The sequence below is a fragment of the Bombus affinis genome, chromosome 4 (assembly GCF_024516045.1).
Source record: "Bombus affinis isolate iyBomAffi1 chromosome 4, iyBomAffi1.2, whole genome shotgun sequence".
Lineage (NCBI taxonomy): Eukaryota > Metazoa > Arthropoda > Insecta > Hymenoptera > Apidae > Bombus > Bombus affinis.
In genome coordinates, this window is record NC_066347.1 from 12,537,086 (window position 1) to 12,559,258 (window position 22,173).

Genomic DNA, 22,173 nt, shown 5'->3' on the forward strand with positions numbered 1-22,173 from the left:
ATTTTTGATAAAATAGTTTATAAATGATTTGATATACTCTTCAACATGCTTTTCTTGTACATTTTTGTATATGAAGAATTAAAAAGTTGAGATATGTCATAATTGTAGTGTGAATAATCCTAGAATATAAATATTGGTAATAATTCAATTATACACTTTTATATTTTTCGTACAGCAACATTTTATTTTCATTAATCAATTTTTATATATGATAAAGAGAATTTTTGACATTTTTTGGAGCATTTCTCACATTCTACAATTTGATCAGTAGAACATTCATATACAACTTTATAACTGTGCATTACATATCAAAAGAGTCACATAGGCTTTTGTACTAATTCATTTAATTGTTTCTAATCTGTAATTTGTTGCTTATCACATGATACTGTTAACTGGTACAAAAATTACAAACCTTAAAAAATTAATGATATAAATCTATAAAAAATTAACACAAGTGACTTTAAGCGAATTCAAAATATAAAAGTAAAGTAAAAATATCTATTGAAATCTTTATCATTATATGTTCGTACAAAAACATACGTAAACGAAATTTTGTATAAACATTTTTTTATCTGTATGTCTCACATACAATTTTTTAATATCAACATAGACATATATATATATATATATATATATATATATATACACACACACATACATACATACATATATATATATATATATATACATATATATATATATGTTCTTCTAAGACTGCCTTCGTATACATGTTTACAAAAACAATATATGTATATATATTATAACAAAAATGTTTTTTTGAATCGCAGTACATTTTTATACTACAATTTTTCTGTTAATAATTCAATTCATCAAAAGATAGACATGTTAACAGATGCATTACAACATAATATGTAAAGAGGGAAATCTAAACTTTTTGAACGAATATCTTCGATTACTATTTAAATTTAGTTGAACCAAACGCAGTAATTTACATACAGTTACTATAGAAAAATATTGTTTAACTAACAAAAAATTCTCTTACATGCAAAAAAAGTATCAAGAGTTGAATTAATGTAATAAAACATTATGTATGACATTAGTGCAATTTATAAGAGTAATATGAAGTTAATATAGCGTAACTTATAATCAATTATTCTACATCTAATAATAATGATGCATCGTAAAAATAATAACTATTATTGTAAAATTATTTCAATAGCTTAGTCACTAATTGATAAGTAAAAAACTTTCTTTGCCCTTTTTTTTCTTTCTAGTACGATTTTACTTTAGATATGGCATCGTAAATCTCACGTTAGATTGATTCTTGAAATCTAAATATCTTTTTTTCTTTTTTACGTCCTACGTTATACAATCAGTAACAAATATATAGCACATTTATATAACATAGCCTCAAGTATATGCAGGTATGAAAATCTTTTTCTTTTATGAACTCAATATACTAACAAAGCTAAGATTTGAAATAATATTTTATCTTAAAATATATTCAAAATATACGCGAAATATCAATAATTTCGTATATTTCTATGTTTATTCTGCCTTTGCTTACACTAAACTCTTGTAGCATTCATTGAAAGACAGTTATGAATAATAGGTATTTTATATTTATATTGAAGTTTTAACGTGAATTCATTCTCTTTCTTTGAAAATATTGCAAAGTCAGATTTGAGTAGAGAAACGAGGACGTGGCAAGTCTCCAAATACTGTATCACCATGAACGCTTTTTGCTAAAGCTTTAATCGAAGCTCGAATGTTATGTGGATCATGCGGATCTCTTGAGAGCTGCAATAACATTTTATTGTTTTAAGTAAAAAGATATTGTCTTGTAAGATACTTATACATATGCAAACGCATCAGTAAATATTATAAAACTATCAATAGCTTTGTTGTCAATATGAATAGCTGTATATTACACATATTATACATATTTATACCTGATCATCATCTTCATCTTGAACTGTTTTACGGACAAATGATGGAAAAGATGGAACACTAACTGGTAACGATTTGGCTAATGTAGGGTGTCCGCCTCTTTGTCCCCTTGGCATGTGAATACCTTCATCTTGACCTGAATCTAAGTATAATAAAAATAACATTATTTAAATCTTTTACATCGAAATTAAGATTTACATAAATTAGAAGTTAAACTAACCATCTGTATCAGATCCTTCCTCTGAGGATTGAACTTGATCAGTATTAAGAGTGTCTTCCATTCCTTCCAAAGGAAATAATGCTTCTGTGTCAAAACTAGTTGGTTCTTTAGTGTATATGTATATTCGATCTTTCTTATCTATGCTACCATTCTAAAAAAATGTTAAAAAATTAATAAATTTTATAACTACAATTATTCATGGATATACATTAAAAGAAGTCACGAAAAAAACATACAAAAAGGAGATTAGGAGAATGTTTAGCACCAGTTTCATATTTAACATTAGAATTTGCAATAATTTTCGTCTCATTTGATACTACTTGTGATGTGTTTACTGTATTTGTTGTAGAGGTAGTTAAACTGGTTGTAAAACTGTCTGGAGTTGTAGGAGGAGTTTCTATGTTATTTGTTAATCTATTCATTTCTTCTCCTTTACAAATTAGCCTGAAACATATATGTATTTTAAAAAAATACATATAAAACCTAAAAATATAACTCTAAATTAAAAATATGATTATATTATGAAATGAAACCTTCTCAATAATCTATGTTCATTATGAGCTCTTTCACGAAATTGCTCTAACAATTGATATTGTTCAGATGTAAAAGCACGAATTTTATTTTCTATTTCTGTAGACTGTCTTTGAACAGCTTCTTCAAGCTGCTGTTGGAGACCACCCAAAGCCACTTGTACATTATTAGGTAACTGTGACACTGGACAGATGAATTAAAATATATGAAAAAGAATAAAATATATCGTTATTTATTATTCTCTTAGGCATTTATTTGAATTATATTTAATTAATTAATATATCAATTTACCAGAGAATTTGGTAGGTTGTTGAAAATAATCAAGTTCATCCAAAGTATTATGAGTGATTACTATTCTAAACACTGGACTATAATCTGGATTAGACCTTAATTTGTTTATTTCTTCAGGAGAACTCTGTAACAAAAAGAATACGAAGTATTCATATACTTGAATAACAAAAGAATATATGATATTTGTTCATATTCTCTAGCAATTATAAATAATGTAATACTCACAACAATATCAGTATTAATAAGAACTAAAGCAGCACCATAATCTCTATGCACAGCATGAGTATATATTGAACAATTGTAACAACGGTGAATAACCCATGACCCTACATTTCTTATCTCTACCAAACCTGGTTGTTCCTTAGTAATACCTTCAAGTTCTGGTATTGATGCAAGGTTCTATTGGAAACAGATAAATATTTTTAATGGAAGATTTATATTATTATAATGTACTATAATTACATTGTTGAATCAACAGATATGTAAATATTATGACTTATTGTATAATTTTATCAGCTATTTACTAGCTAAGTTACTGCAAATTTTTTCTTAAAATTTATTATTTCGTTTATATAGGAAAGTTTCTGAGTCCAAAACATTCAATAATAATTGTTATTAGAATATGAATTCGTCTTGAAATTGAGTGTTTTGTAAAAATGTATAATAATTGTTCGGAAAATTTTTACCTGCTGAAAAAAACCGTCGTTCTGCTCTTCAGGTGTCAATTCAATATCATTGATGTTGACCTTCTGCAGTTCAGTGCCCCTGGACTTTATGGACACATTTAAACATTTGCATGTTATATGCATCTTACACAATCAGTATACAATGTTTTCTAAAAGAAACTTTAAAAACCAGCACACTGTTTCACTATGCCGGGACTCATATACACGTATACAGTTCACTCGATAGTACTTTTCGTAATGTTCGAAATAAATTTCCAGGATTTTCCCTTAACCACTTTCGACTTTTACAATTAAAACTAATCGAGACTTTCATAAATAATTACAACGAAACAATAGAAAATATAAAACGATAGTTTGACTTAAGGAGTATATTGTTATAATATCACAAGTTTCGCGCTATTATTAAATTTCAAATATGTTGTTTTTGTTTAGTTAAAGACCTTGTTGAAAAGCTATTTACTTTCGAGAAAGGTAACTTAAGCACATTATCTATATTTTGGATGCAACGGATTAGTTTATTATCTGATTTGATCGGAGAGTTGATTTATATACTGTGACAGATTCACACACTCAAAGCCAAGTAAACGAATTACCGAAGCTCATGGCTCTGTCGAATACATGCACATGTATATGTATTTATGTTTGAGAGTTCGTTTTCACCGTATAAAGAGATAGTTTTGGATATTAATATCCCGAATTTTGTATAACTGATAGTAAAAGATTCTTCACACTTGGATTAAGTAGTTATCTCTACATTTCTTAGGTATAACACACGTATTTACAAGTATTTTTGAAAATGTTCGGAACCTCTACTAAAAATAAACACTGATTTATAGGTATGTGCAGATGCGTACGTGATCACCCCAGCTCCCAGACAAAAACACACTTGCTAGTCAATTGACTGACTTTACCATATGACATAGGATCTTGACAGTATAAGAGTATAATGCTTATACATATATGTATATACATAGATACAGGTACAAGGTTATTTGAAATTACTTACACGATATATAAATTTTATTTTTCAATTAAATAATTTCTATTTCTTTTTATAATCGAGAATAGTACTAATGAAATAGACATTTATTTATTCAATGATATTATAAAATGCTAAAAAGATATCTTTTGATTGAAACGAGTAACTAATGTAAATGTATTCGGAAGCTGAAACAGTTTCGAGTTTTATTTTCAAAACATTCTATTTCCAACTTTATTTTCATGTATAAAAAGAATAATAAAACAGAACACAGTGTGAACTAACAACTTGTTAACAACAAAAATGTAAATAAGGATATTAATCGCTGTGTAAAAATACTTATAAATGAATTATAAGGAACATGTTTTATTTTAAATAACTGTTATATTTTGCGTATAATATTTTACATATATTACTTTATAAATATGTATATATGTATATATATATTCTTTTACTCCTTTTACTCTCTATAATACTGTCAATTGTATAAATTTACAGTAGCATTATATATAAATTTATAATCATAAATTTTTTTTGTTAAATCTTTGTTATGTAACAAATTAAAACGGAATGTATCTACAGGAATGTTATTTACAAACAATAAAAATGTTGGAATGCTAGTTTTATAACAGTACAACAATAAAAATATAACAAATTAGTTTTAATTTTATAATTTTATCTTATGACATTCTTCTTTCCATTTGAAATACTCATTAAATCGTATTGCAGCATACCTATAAAGCATTATACAGGTAAAAATAATTTTTTTAAAAGTATCATGATAAAAAGATGATTTTAAAACAGAATATTTATTACATTGTGGATTTCGATAAAAATGATGGAATTGACTTGAAGCTATATATTTCACATATACTTACTCTAAAAAGTCAAAGTCAATTGTTGAATGTTCACTTTGTATGAGTCCCCAACAACCCCAAAAAAAGTGTGATAAAAGAACAAATTTATTTACTTGTAAATACAGTAAATTAATTTCATTTTCAGGTACACATTTTACATTGTTATATTCCTGAAGATATATATTTAACCACGCTTTCTGCAGTTGTTCTTCAGGATATAATGAATAATCAGGATCATCAATACCTAAAATTAAGTTGTATATAATTATAAGTTAATAAATTTTATTTTTATTATTCATATACCTATTTCGTACTTTATAAATGAAGATATATCTTGATTATACAAATTATATTGTAAAAAATATCATTTGTAGTATTATATTTGAACATATACTTAAATTACCAGCGAATTCAGCAAAATGATTAGCTATGTCATAAGCTTGATAGTTATATCCTGTATATTCAAAGTCAATAAACGTTACTGACATTTCCTTTTCATTATAAAGCACATTCCCTAGAAGTAAATCATTATGAGCAAACACTACTTCATTATTCAAATTTATCAATTCCTTTTTCAGTGCTTCATATTCCTGTTTTAACACACCAAATGGCTTTATGAGCTTCTCAAACCTAAAGTGATAATAAATAATAATTATAATGCAAATACTGCAAATAAATATAATTATATTTGAATTTATAATCCAGTATATTACCTTGTTTGTTTGGTAACATCTAAAAATTCTTTTGGCATAATTTCCATAAATTTTTCTAACTTCTTCCAAATACAAGCATTTTTGGGCATCTCAGTATCATCAGGTTTAAGTCTATGCATTTGAGCCATTCTCTTAGCAACTAATACATATATGTCAGAGTTTCTGACTGTTTCTATTGTAAGTATATTACCTTCAATGAACTGGTAAGCTAAACCATTATTGAATGTAGCATAAATGGAATGTGTAAAACCTGCTTTGTGTAATACCTGTTTAAATAATCAATTTATTCTTGATCATACATATGCATATATTTTTAGTTTTATCTTTTCTAATATTGTACTTACTCGAATATTTCTTGTTTCATCTTTTCGATCAATGAGCAGATCTGTCTTATGTCCATAAACTCTAACTAATACCATCTCATTGTAATGCTCAGAATACCATACTCCTATAAGTTTATTTGTAATTCCATCTGTAAATATCTAAAAATAAAATTTATCGTGGTATTAAAATACATATTTCTATTTATCTTCCTGCAATAAAATATATATCAGTTAATTAATATTTATCAAATTTAAATTCATTAGAATTAATATAAATCTTAATAACTAACAATGATTATAATGGAATGTTGACTTGATAGTGAACAAAAATCATAGATATATGAATAGATTTAATTATCAAGATGCAGAAGAATGAAAATATTTGATGATACAGTGATACATCTTTGCTCTTAAATAACAAATCCGAGAAAAACACATTTATCAGTAGATAAGGTCATCATCACAAGATATGAATAAAATGATCTTAAATTTTATATCCTTTTTACATTATTACATTACTACATTATTATACACTATTATGTATTATTATAGCATCAATTTTAAAAATTCTAAATTTTTATTGCATTAAAAATTTGAAGATATAGTTATAACAAATATTAGTACTTACTGTAAATACTTAAATACAACTTGTATTTCATTTAAAAATTTACAGCTACTGTATTTTGAAGCTATAATAAATCGAAAAAATGAGTACATAATATCAAACCTTTATAAAATATATATATATATGTGTGTACATATATGTATGTAAAAAATACTATATAAGTTGCAATATATTTCATAAAATGTTTTACCTTAAAATGCAATTTATCCAAAGGCCATGTTGGTCTGATTTTCTTAATTATTTCTTTAGCACCATCAACAATTTCACTTTCATCAATTGTTATGTCAAGATGCTGCTCTTCGTATAATTGGTCCATAGTTGTATCTTATCTGTAACGCGTAAATGACACTTCATTTGCGAATCAACTTTTAAGGATTAAATTTTGTATCATAAATAATTTACTAAAAATATAAATCTTGTTTACAATTATAAGCTAGAAATAAATAAATAGTACCTTAACACTAGTAATATCTATGATCTATCAAAACATTGAAATATATGTGTCACCTAGAAAACGAGGTACAGTGTAGAATTATTCTGCTGTACTAGAGACTGGAGCTGAGATGTTCATGTGAATTTCTACGTAGCTACTACCAGCTACTGCCACTGCTACGTATATGATAATAATGACATAATAAGCAATGATAGACTATGGTAATGTAAGAACCTTGAATTCATTATGATTCCATTAGATTACGAAAATTATATTCATTTACCATATTAAATGACTTCGTACATTACATATGTATCTCTGCATAAAAATAAAAATTATAAAATACTATTTCATAAATATTGCTATTATAATTATTTTTAATCATATTGAATAATAAAATTATTACAGGATTTTGTTTGTTCATCTAGATCTTAAAATATGTAGAAATATAATTTTATATTTTCATATACATATAGGTTCTGATATAGGATATCTAGGATATAGATTTTCATATATAGGTATTTGATTTTATAATTTGCGCAAGAGTAATAATGTTTTACCCACGAACATAGGAATATAGGGACCGAGTATATTTTAGACTATATTTTAGATGCTTTGTTCATAAATGCGCAAAATTTCAAGAAATTTAAATTTTAATTTAGTTTGTTTACTATTATGAATGGTTAAAAATTAAAATATATAAGTAGGAAAATTGTTGTTTTTATTTTGTATTTAATTTTACACCTACGCAATGAATTCAGTAAGTTTTGTAATAACATTATCTTTTGTTGATATTTATAAATAAATAAAACATTACTACTTAGAAGTAGAAATAATTAGAAGATTAAGATTAACAAATTTTGCAATAGTACATAACTTATCACCCTGAAAATAGATATTGATCTCAGTTTTATAATGGATATCAAAAATTTTATTATAAAATGTTAAGACAATTATCTCAATACTGGTAATTAATTTTTTAATAAATTATGCAACTCTTAATACCTATTGCATAAAAAGATTATAAATAATTATAAATAAAATTATAAATAATTTTTAGAACAAAATCTTTTTTATTAATTTTAATATGTATTACAATTATTAATATTTAAATAAAATTGGCTTATTAAATATATATCACATACTCACTGACTCAATGATGTATGTCAGAAGAGGAAAATAAACCAGTTAATCAAAACTTACTAACTCACTCTTACTCGATGAAAATAAGATTGCATTTGCACGACTATTTGACCATATAGGTCTCATTAAGAATTATTAACCGAAAACAAAGATCTTATAATGTACTATTCGATATTTTATATTTCATCATTTGTTTACAAATATTATTCTTCAAAAAACTATTAATATATAGGTTCTATTACTAAGTTTTGTTGGGAATTACAAAATTTAAATTGCTTTAATAGGTGATAAAATTTACTAAGATGTAATAGCAGTTTTAAATATGTTTTAAATTAATATTGAAATAGGAACTGCTACTATAAGAGGTTTATAGAACTGCAAAGAATAAAAATTTATCGTGGAAAGTATATATTTAGGAATTTCAAAGATTACGAACTATTGATTTAGAAAATATAAAGTTTAAGAATATTATCGTATTTAGTTTATCAAGCTATGTACAAGTATAATACATATTATAAAGCATTACAAATCATGTTTTTTCGAACATGAAAAATTTGTAGTTATTTATTCGGCTAACTTCAAATCAGTTTAAATCAAGTGATGCTTGTGATTAATTTCTGGCGCCTAGAATATAGAAAATACCACAGTCATGTGAAAAAGAACTCGTAAAATTATAAATTATGAATGTTATTTTGTATAGTGTAAATGTTATACATAAAATTAAAAGTCTTTTAACAAATACTTTTAAATGTTTAATTAGTTGTTTAATTTAATACTTTGAATTTATATACAATCTGTGTTTTTCCATAAAATTCATCATAATATTGCATTGCGCGTGTTGAAAAAATATATGAAGTTAAGAAAAATGTATATTTTTAGAAATATTTCATTCATCTTTTGTGTTTATTGTGTTTTATTTTTGTGTTCTTCCTCAATATCGCATTCTATATATATACGTAAATAACATAATAAATAAATATAGCAATAACTTTCGTTTACCGTGAAAGTTGTATATACTTTCAAAATTTTGTAATCTTTAATGCTCACTAAAATTTCAAGAAAATGTCAAGAAAGGTTCCACTTAGTCAGAATGAAATACAACCTACATTCAAAGGATTTCTTGCACGTATGAAAAGTAAACGTGATGTACAATCCAGGTAAGAAAAATATTTATTCAAAGTAATCTACCAACAACATTTAATAAAAGTTTTTAAGATACAACCTAAGTTAGAATAAAGTATTACATAAGATATAACCTTTTTGTTCTACTTGTATTTGTACCTTAAACGTGTCAATTACATTTAAAATATATCTTACTACATATAAAATATGATAAATGTATAATGTTTTGTTTGATTTATAGCACTCCTAAGTCATCAAATACAAATGTAAAACCAGGTGATTTAGATACATCTATGGACTTTAAACTCATCAATACTGAGAAATTAGAAACAAATGATAAAATGTCTATCATATCTCTTGTAAGAATATCTTTATTATATGTAAAATATGTCATTTTATAATATAATATAATTTTAATATAATTATGTATTTTAGAATAGCTCTGAGGACTCAATGTATTACAATGTTACTAAAAGTACCACAAAAGCAAATGATAGCAATTTGAAAGATAATTATGAAGAAAGTTCTAAAGGAGAGAATTCATGTAGAAATGTACAAAAATCACAAATTAGACATAGTTACTTATCAGACAGTGATGACGACATAGTGATAAAATCAACTTTAAGTTTAAATAGAAAAAAAAAAGTTCTTAATAGTAGCAATGAAGAACAAATATCAAATAAAAGTTTATTATCTACAAAAGGGGATAAACCACTTGATAATATATTTTTGCATACAACTACCGAGAGCAATAATATGCAAACAGAAACACAAGAAAAATATTTGATTGGAAGTAATAGTCCAAGAACACCAAAAAAATGTTCAAACTTCAAGAAAAAAGAAAATATTATAATATCAGATTCAGATAGCAGCCCAAATTTTAAACAAAGTTTAAAAAGAACCCCTACAAAAGGATGGATAGGGCCAGATTTCAAATTAGATTTAAAACCTTTAGGCTTAGGAAAACAGTTGGATTCATGGATACAATCTACAAAAGGAAAACCAATAATGGCTTCAATACCGGTAAGTATCAATATAATTGTTATATAATATAATTGGTAATATATTATTATATTGGTAATATTATTATTAATACATAATTAAAGTATATATAATGCAATTATTTTTAGATTACAAAAGATGAATTGGAAAATAGACATAAGCATTTAAAAGATTTTCAAATAGAAATTCTTAGTAAATTTTACACTGCATTAGACCAAATACCACTACCAGTACTAGAAAAATTTCCACAGTTTAATGCACGTTCATTTCAAGAATTAAAAATTTTATATCAACACGTTAAAGCAAAAATTCGTTTAGTTGAGACAAAGTTAGCACATATTAAAATTGATGAAAACAAAAAAGTTGCTGACAACGAATTATCTGATGTTACGAATAATTTTCCATTATTTAAAACATCTGAAACTTTAAATCAGCAGTCAGTTATAAGTATTTCAGATAATGATAGTTTTAGTGTATCTAATACTAATTTATTAGATGCAGAATCAAGTTGTACTGCGAAGACACAAACGATCTTGTCAACAGTAAAAGAATTCCCCAATTTCTTACAAAAAGAAGCTGAATCACAAATAAAGGATCAAAAGAACGGTATTGATTTACAGAGTTCTGTAAAAATTAAATCAGATGATTCTCCAGTTCAAGGAAAAAAAAGTACATTTGAATTGAAAAGGCCCATTAAAGCAACTGGTTCTGAACTTTCTAAACAAATAGGAGAAATATGGAAAAAGGAAGAAGGGTCCAAAGTTACTAATACTAAAACTATAGTTTCTAACTTAAATGCAAATACCAGTTTTGACAATACATATAATATAGAAAAAGTACAAATTAGTGAAAGTGCATGTCCTGAATGGAAAGAAAGAGAAAATTTTCAAATTTCTGAAAAACTAGGATGTGAAAATGAACCAGATGATTGGAATGTAACGGATGTGCCATATATGAAAGGTAGATTTAATACATTATATTTATATGTATATATGTATCAATTTAGTACATATATGATTATTTATTTATTACAGACAAAATTTCATTTTCTGAAGAGATAGTTGATTGTTTAACTCAAGAATTTAATCAATTTCCCACATTGAGTAAAGATTGCAATATAAAGCTGAATTTATCAGGTAAATTTGCATTACAAACTCATTTTTTATTTATTTACATTTTTATTATTGTACAAGTCCTATTTTAATTTGTCTTGTTTGAAACAGGTGCTACACAAAATAATGATAATGAAAGTAAAAAAGAACAGAAAAAAGATAAAATAAATTCAGCAATAGGTATCTTTACTGGAAGTTATAAGAATGATGGTGTTAGTGGTGAATTTGATGGACTAACATATCCGCATTCACGAGAAATGTTAAAGGTAAAATATGTTATTCTTTAATGTTATTTTAATTTGTAAAATTGAATTAATCAAAATGATAATATACATAAATTTAACATTCTAAATTTTGTTGTATATCAAACATAATACCTTTTTAAGGTTTTTCGACAAAAATTTGGATTATATTCATTTAGACCAAACCAATTGCAAGCAATTAATGCTGCAATTTTAGGGTTTGACTGTTTTGTGTTAATGCCAACTGGAGGAGGAAAGTCACTATGCTATCAACTCCCAGCACTTTTATTACCTGGAGTAACAATTGTAATTTCACCATTGAAAAGTCTCATTCTTGATCAAGTTCAAAAACTTACTTCTCTTGATGTAAATTTTCCAAGTATTATTTTATATACATATACTTATATATTGTTAGATACACATAATTTATTAACAAATTTTGTATAGATTCCAGCCGCACATATGTCTGGTGGAATAACAGATAGTCAAGCAAGCGGAATATATAGAGAACTTTCAAAGAAAGAACCATCTCTTAAATTATTATATGTAACACCAGAAAAAATTTCTGCGTCTCAAAAATTTTGCAATCTTTTGACTACATTATATGAAAGGGGATTATTAGCAAGATTTGTTATTGATGAAGCACATTGCGTTAGTCAGTGGGGTCATGATTTTCGCCCTGATTATAAAAAATTAAATCGTCTCAGAGAAAATTATCCTAAAGTACCAGTGATTGCACTAACTGCAACTGCTACACCAAGAGTTAGAACTGATATATTACATCAATTAGGTCTCAGTGTACCTAAATGGTATGTAATTTGATCTTGAGTATATTTATTACATATAATTCTAACTAACTTATAACTTTTTATAATAACATTTCTTTTATTTTGTCTAGGTTTATGTCAAGTTTTAATAGGCCTAATTTAAGATATAGTATAATTGCAAAAAAAGGAAAAAATTGTTCAGATGAAGTAATAGCTATGCTAAAAATGAAGTACAAGAATGAGTGTGGTATTGTTTACTGTTTATCTCGCAAAGATTGTGATGATTATGCGATGCAAATGAGAAAAAATGGCATTAAGGCACTGAGTTATCATGCTGGTCATACAGATAGTAGTAGGACTGATATTCAAGGCCGATGGATTTCAGAAGAAGTATGAAAATACAAATAATTTCATAACTTTCTTTCTTATAACTATATAATTTATTAATTGCAAATAAATTCTAGATCAAAGTTGTTTGTGCAACAATAGCATTTGGAATGGGGATTGATAAACCCAATGTACGATTTGTAATTCATGCAGCTCTTCCAAAATCTATTGAAGGTTACTATCAAGAAAGTGGACGCGCTGGACGCGATGGAGAAAATGCAGACTGTATATTATTTTATAATTATGCTGATATGCACAGAATTAGAAAAATGATCGAGCTAGACAACCCAAACCCTACCGTAACAAAGACTCATATAGATAACTTATATAAGATGGTATCATTTTGTGAAAATAAGACAGATTGTCGCAGAGCACAACAACTTCATTACTTTGGAGAAATGTTTGACCGACAACAATGCATTGCAAACAAAGCTACATCATGTGACAATTGTAGATGTAAAGTAAGTACATTTAAAACAATAAAATATATGTTAAATAAAACTTTTTAAATATTTTATAACTTATATAAAAATTTTTAGGATGATTTCACTATGTTAGACACAACAGATGAAGCAAAACATATTTTGAGAGCTGTACGTGACATTAATCAATCAAGAAATTCTAATCTTACATTAGTACTTCTTACAGACATATTTAAAGGAAGTGACCTCAAAAAACTAAGGGAATCAGGTAAGCAAAATTCAAATTTTTTATTGTATGTTACTTATTTATGTAATATGTAATATAGCTATCAAATATTTATGTAGGTCTTACTAAGAATCCTTTATACGGCCGTGGAAGATCATGGAATAGGCACGATATAGAACGTTTACTTCATTATATGGTACTCAAAGAATATTTACAGGAGCAGATGTATATAAACAATGAAATTGCTTGTGCGTATCTAAAAATTGGACCGAATGCCAGTGAACTCATGACAAAAAAAGATATAAAGGTAGAATAACAAATGCATAGATTTACTTTATTTTACAAATCTTAATTCTTAAAAGTGAAATATAAGAATAGATTATTAAAATATAGTTTCATAATATAGGTAATGCTTCCTATGAAATCGTCCAATAATAGTACTACTGCTGTAGCAACAGTATCTACAGTTACGAAAAAGATTGACAAAGTACTTCTGGAACTACAACAACGATGTTACCAAGAATTGATGGAAATAATAAAAGGAATTGCTGGAGCGCTCGATATTTCAGCATCTTCGGTTATGAATATGATTGCAATTAGGGCAATGAGTCAAAATCTCCCAGATAGTGAAGAAGCTATGTTACGAATTCCACATGTAACTAAAGCAAATTTCGAAAAATATGGAAAAGCACTATTAGATATTACACAAAAATATGCTGCAGAGAAATATGGTAAAATGCTGTTATACTTAAATGATTTGAATATATAAATACAATACCTTTACATAGTATAATAATTACTGAAATTAATAACTATGATTTTTAATAGTATTAATGAATGAAGAGAAAGAAGACAGTAATAACGACGCTGATGATGATACATGGTATAACGATACTACTACTTTTACCGCTAAATCCAACACAGTCCGTGGTAGAAAACGTAAATGTAAAAATAGTTACCGAAATACAAACAAAAAGTACAAGCGGACATCGTCAAAGTAAGACATATATACATATATACGTATATATACAATATCTGAAAGGGTTGGGATAAAATTTACGCTAACTTACTATAAACTTATTCGAAAATACTTCATTGAAGCGTTCAATAATTTTTATTAATTGCTTTGGCGGTTATAATAAATGTTCGAAATGTCTTCCTTCGGCAAGAATGCAGGCTTTCATTCGTCAAATTCTTTTGAATATTCCTGCTGTTGTACAAATAGTAGTAAATGTATTTTGGATATTTCCTCAAAATGGTCTTCTATTTCTCTCATATTTTCATAAGTCAACTGTTTCACTAGAGCCCGTAAATAGCCATCCAGAGGAATTAAATCTGTTGACCTAGGAAGTCAACAGATCCAACGTTGAGAAAATTTCGGAATATATTCAAAATACATTTACTACTGTTTCTACAACGGTAAAAATATTCGAAAGAGTTTGACAAATGAAAGCCTGCGTTTTTACAATAGAAAAAGGATTGGAACATTTATTATAATTGCCAAAATAATTAATAAAAAATTTGAACTCTTACAACTCTTCAGTAAAGCATTTTCGAATGTAAGTTTACATGAACTTTTTTTACCTACTTGACTTTATTAGCATGTAGTATAAGTTCTGTCCCGATCTTTTCGGTCACCGAATATTAAATTTAATAAAATGATTATTACAATAGTTTTAATATAAATCATGTTACTTTTTAATAATTCTTACTTTATTATTAGTTCGCGAAGAGGAAAAGCAACAACAAAAGTAAAAAATACAACCACATACTCAAATAAAGGCCCAGGACTTGTGAGTTTCAGTTAATATACTCGTTTTTGAATTGTATATTTGTATCTATAAGAGTGCAATGCTCTGTATAACTTAGGATACAATGTATCTGTAATACGAAATTGGCATTTCTGCCATTTTATCTCAAAATAATGCAGCAGTATTATGTATGTTGTTTTCGTAAGGAATCTCTAAAAGTCTTGTACAGAATTTTGTAATAAAATGTTTTATTTTTAATAATGATTGACTTTAATTATGTATATTGATTAATAAACTATTGAAAGGTACTTTTCCAATTATTTATTGATGTAACAACTTACTTTTGTAGATGTAAATTATCTATCATTTATTTATATTCTACATGTTATATTTACCATAAATACAACATATTTATCTACAATTTTAAATAATTAAATAATGTTAAATAACATTAATTAAATTAATAACTTTTATAAATAACTTATTATTACAGTATAACTTTATTTTTTCATGAAGTTAAAATAAAAATTTAGGCTGTTAAATACTTTATAACTAAATATTATAATAATCATAGTTCAGGTTGCATTATTCTTGTCTGACGGTCTGCATTTTTGACATGTTTTTTTAACAAATCCATAACTTCATTATCAAATTCAGGTGGAGTGGGTTTGGCACCTGTCGCCCAGTAAAATATATCCCAATCATTTGTTGGCAGATTGATAAGACAATCATACAAGTGTAATTGTTTATCGTCAAAGCTGGATAAATATTTCTTAGCAAATGTACTTAAAATAAGACCATTTTCTAACATACCACGTTTACGAGATTGATATAATAGTCTGAAATATACAAAAATAAAATTATATTGAGAAATATGTTATATTTTAATACAAATAATATTTAACCTCTGTGTATCTTTGATATTACCGAGCTTTTTTAACATCTTTATTCTCTTCACTACGTTTCTCATATAATGGTATGTCAAGTTTTTGGCTTTCTGGATGAATTACATCCTGAAAATCGGCCTTGTAATGCGCACAAGTTGTTGAAATACATTTTACCAGAGATACTGGTTTAACCTTAAATTACATATTACGAACATTTTAATTACACGATTTGATAATAATATAATTGTTGTTGACATATTATTATTTGTGCTTACTACTGGTACAAGAGATTTTACAAAAACATTCATTTTTGTCTCTTTATTTTTTATATTCAAAATTTAGAATTTATGAAATTTATTACGTCGTTTTACAATCAGGTGTATATGTATAGCTATATTTTCGTAATGCCAGGCAATACATAAAATCAAGTGGTAGGTTAAATATATTTCTGTGTTAATTATACCTACCTATATTATCAATAATCATTAATATTCATGTACTGAGTTATTTATTTTCACTTATATACAATTAACGTTTGTCAAATAAATGAGTAAATTTAACTTATTCTGACACACAGTTGATAATGTCATCACGTTTGTTGAATTAATTACAATTGTAGTTATTTTAGATTTACTTATGTATAATAAATGTAATTTCTTCAAGTAATTATAAACAAAATAATTTAGGTATTATTATATTATATGAAGATGCAAATATTTTTTACTTCATAAATTATAATTGTACCTTTTAGCATCTCTTATCAATCAATGTGTGCTACTGTTTTATTTGTGTATTTTAGGGCAATAATTTATTTATGCAATTGATGATAAATTTTGTGCGATTGTTAATGTAATTGTTATGCCAAATACAAATTTTTTATTGAACAATGATTATAATAATTTTAGTTATGTAAATATAAATAAGAGTTCAAGCGAAATAAACTGCTTCATAAATCATTAAAAGCCATTGATTCTATTTTTTCGATGGATGATACAATGTTAATAGATATTGAAGATGACGATGAAAGCAAGATGTGTGCTCTTAGTCCTAATATACATGAAAAGACCTTAAATAGTCTTGCACATGAATGGAGTTCCTGTGATATATTTGAAAGAAATGAAAATGATATTAAAATACAATATGTTGTTAATGAAGAAGAAGAAGAAAAAGAAAAAGATTTAGAAACAGAAATTGTCAAACAAAATACTTCAACTTTTTCTCAGAATGAAACAGATACTCATTGGCAGGACAATACATTTTTAAATGCATTCACACAATTGGATTCTTACGATGTAAAAGATAATGTTTTGGAGTGCTTTAAGCAGGTTATTAATAGTTTTAATATCTGTAAAATTATTTGTAGGGCTATTTAATATCAAAATTTTTTAAATTCATATGACTATTATATCCTTTAAAATAGGTAACTCAAAATGTTGAGAATTGTTTGGAAGAAACACTTCCCACAGAAATTATAAGTTCAGTACATGTAACAAATAATGAACAACAAAATATCAAATCATTAAAAAGAAATTCAATTGATTATAGTAATGCAATCCCACATAAAATATGTCATTTAAATGATAAAATGACCAAACAAAGTACAAACATTCATCGTAAAAGTTCAATAAACAATGATACATTTTATGGTCTACCAAATAAAGCAAAGGAACTTTTCTTACGAATAAGGGGTATTAGTACATTATATCGTAAGTATTTCATTTATTAAAAAGATAATGAAGTTCATTGTTAATGACTTGTTTATAAGTTTCATTTTTATTTATACTACATTTGCATTAATCGCTAATCTTTAGAATGGCAAGACGATTGTTTGAATTTAGATGCAGTAAAGAATAGAAAAAATTTAATTTATGCACTTCCTACTAGCGGGGGTAAAACATTGGTTGCAGAAATACTAATGTTGCAAGAGCTTATATGTAATAAAAGAAATGCAATATTTATATTGCCATTTGTTGCTATAGTACAAGAAAAAGTAAGCGTAATACTTATACAATACAATAAAACGAGTAACTATACAATTTTTATGATAACTAATTATATGAAATACATATTTGTCTATAACTTTTAGGTTCAAGCAATGACACCATTTGCACTTGAATTAGATTTTTTAGTTGAAGAATATGCAGCATCAAGAGGAACTTTTCCCCCAAAAAAGCGTCGTAAAAAAAATAGCATATACATGTGTACTATAGAGAAAGCATTGGGTTTAATAAATAGTTTAATAGAAGAAAATCGTTTTAATGAAGTAGGTAAAAACATTGAGAAATTTGGCAATACGAATTTTGCTATACTATACTATACTACACTACTGTATAATATGATTATTTTAAAATATTTTAGATTGGTATTATAGTTATTGATGAATTACATCTTCTTGGAGAATCTGGAGGAAGAGGAGCTACATTGGAAGTTCTTTTAACAAAAGTATTGTATATTAGTAGTAGGTATAATATTAACTTTGTTGATATTTAGTTTATATATAAATCGTTATATATATTATATATTATACTTATTTTAGGTAATGTTCATATTGTTGGAATGAGTGCGACAATAGGTAACTTAGAGGAAATAGCAACATTCTTAAATGCAGATTTATATACTGCAAATTTTCGTCCTGTTGAAATTAAAGAATATGTGAAATGTGAAGAAAATATTTGGTTACTTGATTTAAAAACAAAAGATGTGCTGACAGATATGAAAAAGATCAATTATCGTGTAAGAAATACATATTTGTCGTATGTTGTAATGCTATATTTTTTTTTGTATATTTATTAAGCAATCAATAATTATTATTCATTTGTTTTAAAAGTATTCAAATGATGCAGCAATGATAGATCCAGATCGAATTGGAGGTTTGGTAATGGATGTAATTCCAAAAAATTCGTGTCTCATATTTTGTTCAAGTCGTAAAAATTGTGAAAATGTTGCTCTGTTGTTATCTAAACTTTTATTCAAGTTAGAACTTTTTTATATTTTAAATATTTACATATTATTATAGATTTTATTACTTATATACGTAATAATTTGTAGATCATTGGAAGATTACAAAAGAGATGAAAAACAAAAATTATTAAATGCACTTGAAAGTGAAGAAGGTCTTTGTCCTATCTTACACAAAACCATAAAATTGGGTGTAGCCTATCATCACTCTGGCCTTACATCTGAAGAAAGACGGTTATTGGAAGATGCTTTTAGAGCAGAGACTCTTTCTGTAATATGCTGTACATCAACACTAGCAACTGGAGTAAATTTACCAGCAAGAAGGGTATTTTAATCATTATTCGCTTTTGAAACGGTAGCTAATTATATTTCACTCTTATCAAAAAAATTTAATAGGTGATATTAAGAAGTCCATATGTTGGCAATCAGTTTCTAAATTTAAGTAGATACAAACAAATGACAGGAAGAGCTGGTCGTGCTGGTATGGGAGATGTAGGAGAAAGTATACTAATATGCAAAAATAATGAATTAGAAAGGGTAAGAACAACGTATCTCTATGTATCTTTTCATGTACCCCTATTGTATAAATATCTGTCATATAAAAGAAAAATATTATTATATATTAATATATATTTACCACATAGGTAACAGAACTTTTGAAATCTAAAATGGATGATTCCTTAAGCACAATACATATAGACAGAGACAGAGGTATAAATAATTTAATTTTAAGTGCTATATTATTACATATAGCAACAACTAGATGTGAACTACACAAAATAGCGAAAAAAACATTACTTAATATTCAACAAAAACGTTTAAATGTGAATGTTAAACAAATCGTGGATGATGCACTAACTGAATTTTTAAAAGCTAGTGTAATGAAAATAAAGGAAAAAGAGACAAATTTTGATATATTCAAACCAAATGTAAGCATTGTTTTTCCATCACAAACTATACCTTCTAATGACACAATTGTAGAAACAAAAAGAAAAAGAATATTAAAGCTTACTAATGAAACTGAATTAGAGTTATGTAGTCTCGGACGTGCAGCTATGAAAGGTAGAAATAATGTTACTGCTAAGCATTTAATAAGATATTTTTTCGTATAAAATAGTTTTATATGTGTTTTCCTTTTTCACGTTGAAGGTTGCATTGATATGCAGTGTGCATATACATTGTACCAAGACTTAAAAAAAGCTCAGGAACATTTAATTCTTATTGATTATTTGCATCTTTTATATCTTGTTACTCCTTATAATTTAATATCTCAGATAAAGCCGACAGGAACAATTTATTATGATGTGGTAACTTTTAATTTATAATTTTTATTAATGTTTATCGTTATTAACGATAACTTTTTAATATTTTTATAAAAATTGTAGGTAACTGGTTTATCAGAAACACAAATGAAAACAGCAAGACTTCTAGGAATTAATGAAGTAAACATAGGTAAAATACGTGATGGATTAATGCCTAAGGTATGTATATAAAACTCAGTTCGTTTGCATTGAATTTATCTTCATATTTTATATGTATGTGACAGAATGTGGAACCGAGAGTGATACATAGATTTTATATAACATTAATACTGTATGATTTGTGGTGTCAACATGCAGTATATGATATAGCAGAAAAATATGAAATAAATCGAGGTATTATACAAAATCTTTTGACTGCTGTATCATCGTTTGCATTTTCTGTAATTCGATTTTGTCAGGTTAGTAAGTGCAGTTGGTAAGCGTTAGCAAGTTAGTATGTATAACATTTCGTAAAACTTCAGTGGATGAATATTCCAGGAATTGGATGAATTTTGGGCATTTAAGGATTTATTGAATGTGTTTAGTAAAAGATTGTCGTATTGTTGCCCTTTAGAGTTAGAGGCATTGATGGAATTGCCTTTAGTCAAAATTGTAAGAATGTTTTTTACTTAAGGGATAAAATAAAAATTTATTTCAATTATACTATGATACCAATTTCGTTTTATAGGGTAGAGCGCGTCAGTTGTACAATGCCGGGTTTAAAACAATGCAGTGCATAGCTAAAGCTCAACCAATGGATTTACAAGAAAAAATTCCATATTTAAGTAAAAAAACTGCCAGGCGAATTATTGAGGCTGCCAAAGTAAATAAGTTACATTTTGGATTATGTTTGTATTAATGACATTATATTATATCTTATTTTCACTATATTTTGCAGTTACGAATAATGGAAAAAATAGAAGATTTAAAAGAAGAAAGAGAAGATATTTTAGATGGTATACATATGAATGTCTTAAAGGGATTTTAAATTGTATAATTTTTAAATATGATATATATATATATAAACAAAAATTAAAGATTTATATAGTATATTACAATATAATCTAATTATAAAATTTTGTTAATTACAAATAAAATCGATATATTTGTTCATTGTTCTGAAGTTCCTGCAGACTGTGTGAAATACATTAATATTTTTAAAATAATACATTATTTAAGTTACTTATGAATAATTTATTATTAACTGTATTATCTCCAAGTTTTTTAAAATGTGCCAAACAGATCAATGTATTTTAAGAATAATACATTGTTTAAGCTGGCACA

The 22,173-nt window shown here is 26.1% G+C and overlaps 5 protein-coding genes and 1 long non-coding RNA gene across 15 annotated transcripts; 3 read left to right on the forward strand and 3 right to left on the reverse strand.

Annotated features, from left to right (window-relative positions):
* Window positions 1-156: 156 nt before the first annotated feature.
* On the reverse strand, window positions 157-4,485 carry LOC126915119 (uncharacterized). Its single transcript, XM_050719538.1, has 8 exons — window positions 3,640-4,485; window positions 3,179-3,352; window positions 2,954-3,077; window positions 2,665-2,845; window positions 2,368-2,575; window positions 2,132-2,282; window positions 1,914-2,053; window positions 157-1,761 (listed from the first exon to the last, which is right to left on the reverse strand). The coding sequence occupies exons 1-8, from the start codon at window positions 3,760-3,762 to the stop codon at window positions 1,639-1,641; spliced, it is 1,224 nt and encodes a 407-aa protein (XP_050575495.1). The 5' UTR covers window positions 3,763-4,485; the 3' UTR covers window positions 157-1,638.
* On the forward strand, window positions 4,260-5,349 carry LOC126915178 (uncharacterized). The gene is made up of 2 exons (XR_007710055.1): window positions 4,260-4,402; window positions 4,476-5,349. It is a non-coding gene; the product is annotated as an uncharacterized LOC126915178 (long non-coding RNA).
* Window positions 5,122-7,779, reverse strand: LOC126915123 (ethanolamine kinase). 5 transcript variants are annotated; one of them, XM_050719548.1, is made up of 7 exons: window positions 7,660-7,779; window positions 7,327-7,465; window positions 6,533-6,670; window positions 6,189-6,454; window positions 5,879-6,105; window positions 5,497-5,719; window positions 5,122-5,352 (listed from the first exon to the last, which is right to left on the reverse strand). In XM_050719548.1, the coding sequence occupies exons 2-7, from the start codon at window positions 7,450-7,452 to the stop codon at window positions 5,286-5,288; spliced, it is 1,047 nt and encodes a 348-aa protein (XP_050575505.1). In that variant the 5' UTR covers window positions 7,453-7,465; window positions 7,660-7,779; the 3' UTR covers window positions 5,122-5,285. The 5 variants fall into 5 exon arrangements, with proteins under 5 accessions (XP_050575505.1, XP_050575506.1, XP_050575503.1 ...); XM_050719549.1 differs by having other exon boundaries at window positions 7,644-7,741; XM_050719546.1 differs by having other exon boundaries at window positions 7,561-7,709.
* Window positions 7,651-16,051, forward strand: LOC126915057 (recQ-like DNA helicase Blm). Of its 5 annotated transcripts, none has more exons than XM_050719383.1 (16): window positions 7,651-7,790; window positions 9,772-9,869; window positions 10,076-10,193; window positions 10,270-10,857; window positions 10,965-11,796; window positions 11,871-11,972; window positions 12,057-12,214; window positions 12,335-12,556; window positions 12,638-12,999; window positions 13,089-13,347; window positions 13,422-13,805; window positions 13,884-14,034; window positions 14,112-14,299; window positions 14,399-14,723; window positions 14,821-14,989; window positions 15,716-16,051. In XM_050719383.1, the coding sequence occupies exons 1-16, from the start codon at window positions 7,788-7,790 to the stop codon at window positions 15,798-15,800; spliced, it is 4,044 nt and encodes a 1,347-aa protein (XP_050575340.1). In that variant the 5' UTR covers window positions 7,651-7,787; the 3' UTR covers window positions 15,801-16,051. The 5 variants fall into 5 exon arrangements, with proteins under 5 accessions (XP_050575340.1, XP_050575341.1, XP_050575338.1 ...); XM_050719384.1 differs by having other exon boundaries at window positions 10,275-10,857; XM_050719381.1 differs by lacking the exon at window positions 7,651-7,790 and adding an exon at window positions 9,378-9,413.
* LOC126915152 (succinate dehydrogenase assembly factor 2, mitochondrial-like) lies at window positions 16,050-17,049 on the reverse strand. Its single transcript, XM_050719590.1, has 3 exons — window positions 16,906-17,049; window positions 16,671-16,822; window positions 16,050-16,582 (listed from the first exon to the last, which is right to left on the reverse strand). The coding sequence occupies exons 1-3, from the start codon at window positions 16,936-16,938 to the stop codon at window positions 16,312-16,314; spliced, it is 456 nt and encodes a 151-aa protein (XP_050575547.1). The 5' UTR covers window positions 16,939-17,049; the 3' UTR covers window positions 16,050-16,311.
* LOC126915065 (helicase POLQ-like) lies at window positions 16,914-22,002 on the forward strand. Of its 2 annotated transcripts, none has more exons than XM_050719413.1 (17): window positions 16,914-17,061; window positions 17,430-17,955; window positions 18,051-18,336; window positions 18,442-18,620; window positions 18,717-18,893; window positions 18,989-19,088; window positions 19,167-19,363; window positions 19,458-19,603; window positions 19,679-19,913; window positions 19,985-20,125; window positions 20,233-20,650; window positions 20,738-20,895; window positions 20,974-21,069; window positions 21,135-21,308; window positions 21,388-21,501; window positions 21,578-21,712; window positions 21,788-22,002. In XM_050719413.1, exons 2-17 carry the CDS (start codon window positions 17,614-17,616, stop codon window positions 21,875-21,877), a joined length of 2,988 nt encoding a protein of 995 aa, XP_050575370.1. In that variant the 5' UTR covers window positions 16,914-17,061; window positions 17,430-17,613; the 3' UTR covers window positions 21,878-22,002. The 2 variants fall into 2 exon arrangements, with proteins under 2 accessions (XP_050575370.1, XP_050575371.1); XM_050719414.1 differs by having other exon boundaries at window positions 18,469-18,620.
* Window positions 22,003-22,173: the final 171 nt, after the last annotated feature.

Bases quoted from the DNA above. Each gene is read 5' to 3' on its own strand.
- LOC126915119 (XM_050719538.1), bottom strand. From the start codon at position 3,762: ATGCATATAACATGCAAATGTTTAAATGTGTCCATAAAGTCCAGGGGC. The intron at 2,283-2,367 runs GTATGTTTTTTT...ACATTTTTTTAG, and splicing joins ATTCTCCTAATCTCCTTTTT to AATGGTAGCATAGATAAGAA. The intron at 1,762-1,913 runs GTATAAATATGT...ATGTTATTGCAG, and splicing joins AAGATGAAGATGATGATCAG to CTCTCAAGAGATCCGCATGA.
- LOC126915123 (XM_050719548.1), bottom strand. From the start codon at position 7,452: ATGGACCAATTATACGAAGAGCAGCATCTTGACATAACAATTGATGAA. The intron at 5,720-5,878 runs GTAATTTAAGTA...ACTTAATTTTAG, and splicing joins TCATTTTGCTGAATTCGCTG to GTATTGATGATCCTGATTAT. The intron at 5,353-5,496 runs GTAAGTATATGT...AATGCTTTATAG, and splicing joins ATTGACTTTGACTTTTTAGA to GTATGCTGCAATACGATTTA.
- LOC126915057 (XM_050719381.1), top strand. From the start codon at position 9,393: ATGAATGTTATTTTGTATAGT. The intron at 10,194-10,269 runs GTAAGAATATCT...TATGTATTTTAG, and splicing joins AAATGTCTATCATATCTCTT to AATAGCTCTGAGGACTCAAT. The intron at 14,990-15,715 runs GTAAGACATATA...CTTTATTATTAG, and splicing joins TACAAGCGGACATCGTCAAA to TTCGCGAAGAGGAAAAGCAA.
- LOC126915152 (XM_050719590.1), bottom strand. From the start codon at position 16,938: ATGAATGTTTTTGTAAAATCTCTTGTACCAGTA. The intron at 16,823-16,905 runs GTAAGCACAAAT...ATGTAATTTAAG, and splicing joins TAAAATCTCTTGTACCAGTA to GTTAAACCAGTATCTCTGGT. The intron at 16,583-16,670 runs GTAATATCAAAG...TGTATATTTCAG, and splicing joins AAAGATGTTAAAAAAGCTCG to ACTATTATATCAATCTCGTA.
- LOC126915065 (XM_050719413.1), top strand. From the start codon at position 17,614: ATGGATGATACAATGTTAATAGATATTGAAGATGACGATGAAAGCAAG. The intron at 19,364-19,457 runs GTAAGAAATACA...TTGTTTTAAAAG, and splicing joins TGAAAAAGATCAATTATCGT to TATTCAAATGATGCAGCAAT. The intron at 19,604-19,678 runs GTTAGAACTTTT...AATAATTTGTAG, and splicing joins TTATCTAAACTTTTATTCAA to ATCATTGGAAGATTACAAAA.